Below are 11,526 nucleotides of genomic sequence, written 5' to 3'. Positions count from 1 at the left end.
CACCCATGCTCACCCCAGAGCCCAAGCCCCCTCCTTCCCTGAGCACAGGAAAACTCCCCCATGCACCTCAGGCATCMTCCCTGGACTCCCAGAGGAGCTGCTTTTCCTTCAGATCACATTTCTCATTCTACCAGCCAAGACAAGTAAAGAAGAAACCAAATCCCAAATCACAGAAGGCAGAACCCCACCAAGGCTGTTTTCATGGCCAATGTCTGGCTGTGCCCCASAGGAGAGCAGCTCCAGGGCTCTGCTGAGCCTCTGCCCTCAATGCAGGGGGAGTGGGGGTTTGCACAGGTGATCACAGCTCCACAGAGAAACCAGAAACCCCCAGGGTCAGCCCCATCTCTGCTGGGCACATCCCTCCCTGGCTTGCTCCTCTTGCCTGGAGAATCTGTCCTGGCCCAAAATCCAGCTGCAAGCTGGGTTAGGAATATTTTTTTTTTTTCTCAGCTGATCCAGCAGTTATGAAAATTCACATTATAAAAATTCACATTATGAAAATTCACATTATGGAAATTCCCAGATCCCCCAACACTTCTTCCTCAAAGCCATCAAGCACCCGTGAGCTGCTCGAGGACCTGGGGATGTTTCTCCCCTTGGACAGAGGGGCCAGGAGCAGCCGGATCTGCAGCAGTGCTGGSATGGAGAGGCTTTGTGAGCCCCACCACAGAACCAGCCTGCCAAARGTCCCGAGTGGGGACCAATGTGAGAAATTAAACCCCCAGAGCGACTGCAGGAGCCCCCAAGTCTCCCCAGTGACTCCAAGCAGGGTGGCACTTTCAAGGCAGATTTGGCAAAGCACCATCATTTTGGCAACTGCTCSTGACAGGCAAAACTTAAATTTTAAAAGAATAAAATTACCTTTCTCATTCTCYAGATTATGGAGCACTTCTTGGAAAATTCAGCCCCAGGGCTCAGGAAGCAATGCATAGCTTTCTGAAAATTACAATCAATTTTTAAAGCCTGGCTCAGTTGTTAGTGTTTCCGATTGAACAAATGGYAGTGGGTTCATCCATCAGAGACAATCCAGGTTTCCTTCTACCAAACCCTTGCAGTGCCAGCACGTTTTGGGGTGACATCAGCAACTGTCGGGGATTAATGAATTTTTACCAATTTTTTCTAAATTTTTTCTGAATTTTTTTTACTCGATTATTTTTTTTTTCTAAATTCCACACATCTTCGGGGAGATGCTGGCTGAGAAGATCTGGGCTTCTCAATCCATCCAGTTAAAAGAAAGCGGAAAATTGCAAAAGTAACCAGGAAGGACCAAAAACTGCCGAGGGCTCGCAGGCGTGGGATGCAGCCGTGCGCTGAGCGAAGGAGAGCTGCCCTCTCCCGATCGGATTCAAGAGCAGCACAGATCAGGTCTGTGAGGAAATCTGCCCTGTGGCTGCTCGTAAAAATGGGTTGGAAGCAGATCCTAGCCTTGGCAGCGCTGATTCAGTCGGAGGAAAGATATTTGCTATAAAGTTCTGAAGTTTCTCTGATTTTTTTTTTTTTTTTGGACTTGTATTTCCTGCTGCGAGGCTCCGGGTTGGCGTTTAGGAAGGGACCCAAATAGGGTTGGCAGCTCCAAGAGGGAGCCTTGCACTATCCAAGGGGGGATTATCCCACCTCTCCAGGGGCATTTGTCCCATAACCCGGTGGGTTTCGGGTCCCACCGGGTTGGGCAGTGCCCCATTAATACCAGGTCTGGCAGCCCCAACCCGGGCCCTTCCCAGGGGAGACCCCTGGCTCCGTTTTTCCCTGGCTCAGCGTTTCTCCCCTCCTCACCCGCGCTGAGCGTGTCCAGCCCTGCCCTGCTCTGCCCTGCCCTGGCCGGAGGGGTTCCAATCGCCCTGAAACCAAGGCTGGAGCGGCGGCCAAGGCTGACACGGGCGGGATGTGCAGCATCAGCTCCGGCCGCGGTGACMGGAGCTGYYCCTCTGCTCTGCTCYGCTCCCGCCGGGCTGMTGGGGCACAAAGCTCCTTTTCTCACCGGACCGACTGCCTGCCCGCACCGAGCCTCCAGCCTATCCTGAGCCTCAGCCGGAGCCTCTCCAGGACAGAATCCTCCTCCCTGCTCGGGGTGCTGGGCTGAGCAGCCCCTCGGGAATAGATTTGGAGGTGATTCTGTGCCTGGCCAGGGCTGGGGAGCATGGCAAGGCTGCGGCTCCTGCTCACTCGGGACCAACAGCCCTCCTCACGTCCCAGATTCGGGCCCCTGGCAGCTGCAAAAGCTCCCCTGCATTTTTGCAGCGTGTTCGGAGATGGGCAGAAATAGGAGGCTCCCGGCGCTCACCCGAGGGTGCTGCTGAGCCTTAAACACTGTCCAAGCAGAGGCACAGCCCCTGCCCCACCGCACAGGGCATTTCATGGGCTGGGGCGAGGGCAGGGGCTGTGCAGGGGGTCCGGATGGACGGGCACGGAGCATTCCGAGCAGGAAAGGGAGCAGCGGTAAAAGCTGGCACGGGAGGGGCTGTTCACAAGGCAGCAGCTCCTCCGCGTCGCCCCCGGGCAGCGCTCCCCGCCGGCGGGCGGCACACTTTATGTGCATTTCACAGAACTCCAGATACATTTTGAAAGATCTGATTCGTGCAGGGCTAGATCTGAACTGGCTTCGGCTTCATTAGAAACAGATGCGGTGGTTTCTCTTTGTGCTTCGGGGTGGTTTAGCCCGGAAAGCGCTGCCAGGCGTGGGCAGGGAGCCGGGATGCGGCGGGACCGGGGCACCGGCACAGGGGATGGTCAYCGGCTCCTTCCCGGATCCGCCAGCACGGAGCCAGCGCCGTCAGCATCTGTCCTTCCAGGAGCCGCTGGCCACTGCATCCCTCGGCTGCTGCCCAGCCAGGCCCTTGGGCTTTTATTCATGAGTTGAAAACTCGTGGGAAAATTCACCCTGGGGCAAAGCACAGGGATTCTGTTAAAATAAAGTAATTTAAAGCACAGCTTTTATGGGGCAAAAGAAGTCCCCATTTAATCACTGTCTGGTAAATGAACAGCATGGGGGTGACTCGAATCTTGCTCATGGGCTGTGATAGAGAGAACCAACAACAGAGATGCTCACTGTGCCTCACTCCCAGCGCAGTGCACCGTAGTCCCAGATGCAGAGGTCTGGTGTCGAGAGGCTTTGAAGGAGCTGGTGATGAGGCACCTCGTTGGGGTTGGYGGTTTCAGAAAGTCACGCACCCCACGAGACCACCGGCACCAGGTCCCGGCARTCATACACCAGACGTGCTCTGCAGAGCAGAACTGAAAGCAGAACCAAAAAGAGGATCTGTCCTCTCATCTGTGTGGGAGCATCCGCCAAGTGGCTTTGGGCCGGGGCTGTCGCTGCCAAGAAAGTGTTCGGGGGTTCCTCAGCAGCAGCTCTGACCCGAGCAGCGGGCCATCACTGGGCAGCCAGGAGCAGTCTGTGCATGCAGCACTGCCTGTCTCTCCCTTGCCTCCTCACCCTGGCCCCCAGATCTCAAACACAGCCAGAGCAAATGACCTGGAAGCTTCCCGTGCCCATTGCAAGGGGGGCAGGTTAAATGTTCTCTAAGATTSCTTCCACCCTAACCATTGTACGATTGTGTGACCTGGAGCTGGATCATAGCCGGCTCTCATGCATCCTCAGCAATCCTCCTCCTCCTCCTCCTGGGCTGTGGCAGCTGGGGGCTCCTGGCTCCATGGACAAGGCCTTGCTTCCCAAGCCCCCAGTCTTCCTGTGCCAGCTCTCCCAAGGAGCATGGCCTGAAAAAACCCTGACCTGCATCACTGCTGTGAAGGGCCACAGCCCTGAAATGCTTCCAAAATCCTGCAACAACAGCACCACCACCCCAGTCATCTGCTTCAGTAACAGTCACATGGGAAGGCATCAGGGACAAGYGCATCCCACAGCCAAAAAGCTTTGGTTCTCTTACAGTCTTGTTTCTCTATGCCCAGACTTGGCTGGGTTTTTGCAAGGTTTGAACAGGAAAAGCTGAAAGAGTTGAGCGTGCCTTTTCTAAAGGCTCAGAGGTGGAAAAGCCAGATTTCAAAAGCAAACTTTGTTCCATCTCTAGAAGATCTTTGCATTTCCAAGCTCAGTCCAGTTCCTGCTGAGCAAGAACCATGCTGGTTCCCCGCTCCTTTCCCCATCCATCCACTCTGCCAGTGACAGCGCTAGTGCAGCACCGCTCAGCTCTTCTGTGCTTTCCCCCCTCACTCCTGAGCTTTAAGAAACGAGCCCAAGGCAATTCTGAAAATTCACTTATCTCAACCTGTAATTGAGAAACCTATTTAATAGTTACTTAAACCCTGAGCAGCTCTGAGCATGCAGCAGTTGATGAATATGCATGGCCTGGGATTTGCATTTGGTGGCAGTGTGAAGACAGGATGTCAGGCAAATGAGCTATGAGAAATGTTGCCCATGCAAATGTTCGCTCTGCTCTGAYTTCTCGCTGCAATTCCCATCCTTGAAGCCATTTTTGTCGTTCCCTCATTTGCATTGGAAATGTAGCAACAAAATAATGCAACTTCACAGAAATTGGTCCTATTTCTGTACAGACAAAATGGAATCTTTAATACATCGATGACAGAGTGGAGTCCTGAATCAATAGTGAACAAAAAAAAAAACCAAAAAAAAAAACAGAAGTCCTGCTGAGATCCTCCCAAGCCACGCAGTTCTGGAGTTCCCCAAAACCACATCTCCTTCATTTAACTGCCCGGCTCTTACCTGAAGAAGGCTCTTTATTAGACAAACCATCACAGATCTGCAGGAACAGAAAAGATGCTGTTTTCACCCACAGTTCATTTTCTCAGTTTTCAGCTTTCAGAAAGGGGGCCATGAGCCCAGGACAGCTGCTGTTTCCCTCAAGAGAAACTAGGAAACCTGCCCATCTGGATTTTAAGGACTTCAGTAAAGAGACTAAACATTGAGAACCCCAGCTGGAGTGCTCCATCCCGCTCTGGGGTCCTCAGCAAGAGGACATGGACCTGCTGGAGTCCAGAGGAGGCCACAAATAAACTCAGAAGGCTGGAGCACCTCTCCTACATACACAGGAGATGTGCAGCCTGGAGAAGTCTCCAGGGGGACCTGAGAGCCCTCCCAGTAACCAAAGGGGCCGGAGAGGGACTTTCAACAAGGGCATGGAGTGACAGGACAAGGGGAAATGTCTTCAAACTCACAGAGGAGAGATTTAAATTAGGTATCAGGAAGAAATTCTTCCCTGTTAAGGTGGTGAGGCCCTGGCACAGAGARGCTGTGGRTACCCCATCCCTGGAAGTGTTCAAGGCCAAGTAGGGCTCTAAGCAACTTGTTCTAGTAGAAGGTTGGAGAGGGGGTTGGAACCAACCCAAACCATTTTAGAATCCTGCAGAACAGTTAATACTYGTATTTCTCTTGGCTTCACGGGGTCACGTAAGAGCAGCAGGTTGTACAACCCAGCTGGAAGTGACCATTCCTCACCTGCTGTGGTTGGGCTTCATGCCACTGACACCCTTCTTGACTCCAAAAAGCTCCAGCATTTCCAGTGGTCTTTCACTCCCAAATCAAGGACAGCCATGCCTAAGTCATACTAGTTAAGGGACTGGATTGTAATGTTTTAAAATCCTTCTCCACTGCATGTGCCCCATGCAGGGAGATTTTCAGGYTGGCTTTGCTGTTCACACAGAGAGGCAAATATCATCTATGAGGGAGCCAAGGGACAAGATGTCTCTGTCCTGAAGCTGCCTTCAGCCACAGAGGTAGTATAAGTACAGTACTCATCCACTTGTGATGTACCTTGGGCAGAAAAGTGAATCCTTTCATCAACTCACAGGTAAATGGACAAATTACCCACTGGCTTTATGAACAGCTGTTTACAGATGCCTTTTAAAACMCTGCCTGGACAGCAGAGCCTGGAGCAGCTGACAGACACCATCTGCCCTCAGCAACAGAAGCAGAGCAATGTGGTTTGTCATTTGTCTCTTTTAAAAGACATGCAGAAGAACACCTCCAGGAAAGTCACAGGTCACAGCAGTGCTGTTTTTCTTAGGTGCCCTCTGATCTGTTCACAGTCAGATCATAAAAGTCTAAAATAAGGTTACACGTTGTCCTTTTGCATGTTTAATGCTCCCAAAGCAGACAGCAGCTCTTCAGTTACAAAGAAAGCAATCCTACCTGATTTCAGTACCTAACCACTGTCATGCAGTCAGTGATATTTGAAGTTATACCACCTAAAATTTTAGCATCTTGAGAAGGTTCTCAGGTGTAGCATAAAACATCCATATTTTCCCCACAGAACTTTACCACATTTCCAATTTCCTGAATTTGCACATGCAATTCCCCTGGTTCCCCCCTCACCTAAAGCAGCACAATTAACAAGGTTTGGTGGCTGCTATAACAATRTGTCCACAAAGGCTCTGTAAGCACACACAGCCCATTGTTTGGGGCACCTGGAGCAGATCCATACTTCTACAGTAAGCAGGCCATATCAGTTGTAAGAAACAAGAATTTCAGGGCAGCAAAATCCACCTTTTCCCCAGTGTAGACCCTTTAATAAAAGGCTCCTCCCAGACAGCAGCTGGAGAGGGGTCAGTTATTTCAGTGACCACTGGATGTCACCACTGCTTTAGCCACGGACATCAAGGCAGCCTTGCACCTAAACAAAAYACCTCAGCAGAGACTACCAGGGAGTCAAATAAACTTACAGCACCTTGTTTTCACTACACAGAAGTTTATTATGAAAGTTAAACATACAACACAAAAAGTAGCAAAAGCAATCCTGTAGCTTAAGGCAACTCTTACAGGAGATGAATTCAAGAAAGATGATGCAACTTCAGTTTAAATAGAAATTATGAAAAATATCAAATTGCATCAATAACTTAAAATGCACTTTAAAAAGTCTGCACTAACCAGCAGAGGGTAAGGGCTGTGATCTTAATGCCAGCATTAAGATATGGAAAGCAGCAGAATGCTAAATGATGATAGGGAAAGTTCAGTATTTACACAGAGATAGCAACGTTAATATCTGATAGCGTCATTTCCTGTGTACTTATGGTTTAGAACCACTGTCTGAAACGTTAGGAAAACCTTTTAAAATAAATCTTCAGACTATTCCATCAAAAATACACAGATGGCAGAGAAGATCCAAGGCTAGGGATGCGTGCAGATGCATGCGTGTGTCCCTTAAATAACTCTTTGCAGAAACACTTTAGAAAAATTATTTCTTTGGGGGAAGAGAGCAAGAAGAATATGTGGCCACAGAGTGAAAAAGATTATCTTTCAGGTGAATCACATTTAAATTGAAGTATCAAAATATTTCTATTTGATGACATTCTCACAGTTTACAGTTAATGACATTTTTAAGTGAATGTTAAATATTCATATTATTAACATACAAAGATTCTCCTTCACATTGACATCTGCTTACATTTTTGCAAGACCTCTTTTGCATCAATTGTTTTGCCATTAATGAGGAATGTATAATTGTCTTAATTATAGAATTTAATGAAGCTTTAACTGTTCTAACCATATAGTTTCTATCTTTAAAATAATTMTTAAAATACTGAATTCAGATCAGTATTTTACTTATTTCACTTATTTTAAAAAGGTATTTAAGTGGCATTTTAATCAATCAGGCTGTACAGGAAGCACTGCATTTTAACAAAGCCAAATGACATCACATTTCCAATAAATTTTCTTCAAATATTGGATGCAATGAAAACTTTGGAGCAAGTCCATTCACCACCACCCCAAATAAAACAAGATTAATTCAAACACTAATTCATCCCAAATCTTACCCTGTTAGAAAATGCAATATATACTGCAACATAGTCTTAATTTGCATAAGATTTAATAGAAGAGGCCTATGTGCAGTATGAGACTCCTGCACACAAGCTCATCTCAGCTTTTCACCATTYAGCACAACTTTACAAAAAGCCTAAGATATAAAACATACTTAAAGCAGTTATCTTAAACATGATTTAATATATATCACCTTGGCAGCTGATCACTTTCGTTCCCAGTTTAAATGCTGTTGAATCTGATTGTGGAGTTGCAGTATCCCTTTGAAGAACTAGTTAAAAAAATCCCTGAATAAAACAGAAGCCAGCCTGCGACTTCCTCTGAGTTTCAGTAAAGCACTATATACAGGGTGTAACAGCCACCCAAACTCACTTGGTACAGAATAAAATCTAAGACAGATAATGGGGCAGAATGCATTAATGCATGAAAATACGCATTTTAAAACTTTTATCATTTAAAAAGTGAAACCGATGAATTGTTAGCAGTTAAAAGAATACTGCAACTGTACCATTTACAAACCCACAAAGTTTGAAAACTGATTCCAACAGCTCTGATTCACTGGGTTTAGCTTGGAAATAATGCAAAATAATGTCAGCAGTTTTAAGAAGGTCTTGCAAATTTAGAAAAAAAGAAAACTGAGAGAAAGATAAGAATGCATATCTAAAATAAAGCAGGAGCACAATAAGGACAATCAAAATTCCAAAAGCCCATATTAAAAAATTAAGCTTGGAATGCGTTGGCTTCCAGCAGTTTACAAAAAAAAAACCAACAAAAAAAAAGTTGTTCTAAATCCGTAATATCTTGACCTATTTTTAAGTGACAATTTTTATTACAGTTGAGAAAAATGGTTTTATAGCTGCATAAGTTTCCATTTCACTAAAATAGTGCCAACAAAAATAAGTTTGCATAGAAAAACAAAATTTCAAATTGCCACTGGCTACATGCTTAAAATGGGAAATGCAGGTATCGTAACATAAACATAGTGCAAACCATGGCAGTTCGTGGTGACCTCGACTGCCGCAGGTCAGGAAACAGACCATAATATACCCAGTTATCACAGTTTCTGGTCTTTTATTCCATCCTTTGCCAAGTAGAAGCAATGCATGTGTGCAGACCCGTGGGACGCCTGCTGCCGCTGATTAACGTAGTTTGAGATCATCACCACTCCCCAGGTTTGATCCAGGACTAGGGTCTTGCTGTCTTCTTGCCTGCATTAATAAACACACTGAGGATAAGCAACGTGAAATGAACAGTTATCTTATTCATTATATTAACACGACTAAGACCATAACCAATTTCAGGCAGAAGCTTTACARTTCAAGCAGTAAGCAGAGCATTAATTTTTAACATCAAAATCATTCTTTGCCCCTGGAGTCAGTTTACCCCCCGAAGCAGCCGGGCTCTCAGAGGAGGGCTGTGGGCCTGGCAGCCGAGCACTGCCCCATCTCTGCGGGTCTCAGAGCCTGCTGTGCCTCCCCACCCCGCCTGGAGCTCCCAGCTCGTGCCCACACACGTGCACATTCACACTGCCAGGCTTCAAACATCACTTCGGCAATCAGCAAGAGACTCCCACAACAGTTAGGTAACAATTTTGTGTCTCTTCTTCCAAAAATAATTTTCTTTTCTGTGAAATTCCCTTCTGTTAACCTTTTCTGTCAATTTTAGGGAGAAAGGCTACAATACGAGACAGAGTACATCACATAATTTCCAAATCATTTTATGAGAGAAACATCTACTTTAGCTTCTTCTAGATCAAGAGACCTGTAGTAACACATGAGCACAATTTAATCTATAGATTGACACACATTTTAACATCTTTTATCTCCAGTGCACCTGCAAAGTTAACAAACTGAGAAAAACCTGGGACTTATGATTGCACCCCTGTATTAAAACAAAAATAATGTGACTTCTCCTTTAAATAAATGATTCTGTTAAACAGTGTGAGTTGATGACATTGTAGAGAGGAAATTAAGTAAGGTCAGTCACAGTAAAAGACATGGTTATCTACTTTCTCTACCTGTACACAGGTACAGCACATAAATGCTGTAAATACTTAAAAACATTGATTTCCTTAAACTTTTAAAGCCATACTTCAACTMTGCTAGCTGGTTTTAAGACATTTTAGTACCAGTACTTTTATTTCAGGTTCACAGAGTGAATAGCTGGCACCACAGCCTGCAACTACCACATGACCCAGTCTCAGGCCACATTCTCAGCTGGTGGAAGGTATCACCACACAGGCTTTATTCCATGTGGCTCCATCAGCTTCACCAGCTGCAATAACCTGCCACACTGAGGGCTTTAAAAAAGCACAAAACCAGTGACTACTTCCCTGCTCTGAAAGACCTTTCATGTGCTGCTGAAASACTGGGGAAAAGCCTTAATGCAGGCATTGTACCACTGAAACACGCCCTAAAAGCAATTCCCGTGTTTGCACCAAAGCACTGAACACATTGAGTACTTCAACAGAACTGTGACTAACGGGCACAAATGCTGCTCTTTGGTGTTCCCTGGGCTCTTCTGAGTCATATTTACTGTCAGAGAGGAAGCCTTACCACCAGCACAGCAGCTGCCCCAGCTCACTGCGTGCTGCTGCTGCGCTCTCATTCCAAAGGGTGAGCAAGCAGAGCCTGCTCACTCCCAGACCCTCTGGCATGCTCTGCTGACACCACTTGTTCCAATTTAGACTTTTCTTTTTCTCTTCACTTCTTCCTCCCTAATCTACCATTCTTCTTGTCTGCCTAATGAAATGCTCCCAGTGCACTAGGCTAGCTGCACCCAAACAGAGAACTGCTGCTTCCTTCTCCTATTTAAAAGCCAATTTAAAGTTACATTGTCCTTTCATGTGCAGTGGTCCCTTTCTGATGCACATGGAGTTCATTCAATAAATCCCTCTAGTAATCAGCTTGTTTGCAGAGCAGACAATTCCTTCCTGCACTCTCCTTAGTGGTCATATTGCCATTATTGTTTTGCAGACACCTCCATTAACTTAAATATCACAATGACAACCTACRACATTTATGTATCCAGTACTGCTATTGGTTGCGCTTCAGATAATTAGGAGTGAGCCAATCTTTGTGCTCTCTTCCATCTGCACGAGTTGCCCTCTGAGAGAACAATCTGCTTCTCCTGCTTGCAGAAAAGCTCTGTAGGTGACAACCAACATCATTGCTGGTGCACAAACCCACAGATCTCTCAGTTATCTTTCTGAGGAATCGCATTGAAACAAATTGCTCTAATCACATACAGCACTGATTATTTTAAGTGTTTAAGGGAATATTCCTTTCAGACCTTGAAGCAACTTCTGCAAACTGCCCTCTTTGTAGAGATACAGAGTATTAGCAGATGGCATTTAATTAAGCTTTTAACATTATTTCCAAAAGCCAACTCATTCAGMTTTCACTATCAAAATCACTGTGGAAAACTTAACAAGGGAAAGCCCACAACTCCTTTTTCCTTCAACAGAAAAGTAAACTGTGCTGTAAAGATTTTTCTTAATATGAAATGGTTGTTCATCAAGTCTAAATAGATGCTTCTAGGCTGTACCAAGATTAACAAAACAGCAACAGTTCTACTTCGCATACCCTTCTATTGAACAGACTGTAACAAGATTTCTTCTGGTTTTACTGCTGTCTCTTTATTCTAAAAAAAAAAAAAATATATAGACGCCTGTCTTTAAGAATTACCAAATCTTACTTCTATCAATTTTGAACTCGATAAACATTTTTACACTTAACTGTAAAAGACCACCAAGTTAATTGCTGCTATGCTACTGCTCTAAAAACAACAGTGTTTCT

At 45.8% G+C, this 11,526-nt stretch overlaps 1 protein-coding gene across 2 annotated transcripts in view; it reads right to left on the bottom strand.

Moving 5' to 3' along the window:
* Window positions 1–6,639: 6,639 nt before the first annotated feature.
* The window catches only part of CBFB (core-binding factor subunit beta), a 38,162-nt gene continuing 33,275 nt past the window's right edge, over window positions 6,640–11,526 (bottom strand). For both annotated transcript variants that reach the window (XM_057364568.1, XM_057364567.1), the window contains exon 6: window positions 6,640–8,937. In XM_057364568.1, coding sequence (XP_057220551.1) covers window positions 8,915–8,937 — 23 coding nt within the window. In that variant the 3' untranslated portion in view covers window positions 6,640–8,914. The remainder of the gene's footprint in view (window positions 8,938–11,526) is intronic.

Source organism: Malurus melanocephalus, unplaced genomic scaffold (genome assembly GCF_030028575.1).
Source record: "Malurus melanocephalus ecotype Western Australia unplaced genomic scaffold, MMel_1.1 scaffold_40, whole genome shotgun sequence".
NCBI classification, from domain to species: Eukaryota; Metazoa; Chordata; class Aves; order Passeriformes; family Maluridae; genus Malurus; species Malurus melanocephalus.
Note: the sequence above shows the minus strand (reverse complement) of the source record. Positions and strands in the feature narration are given on the sequence as shown.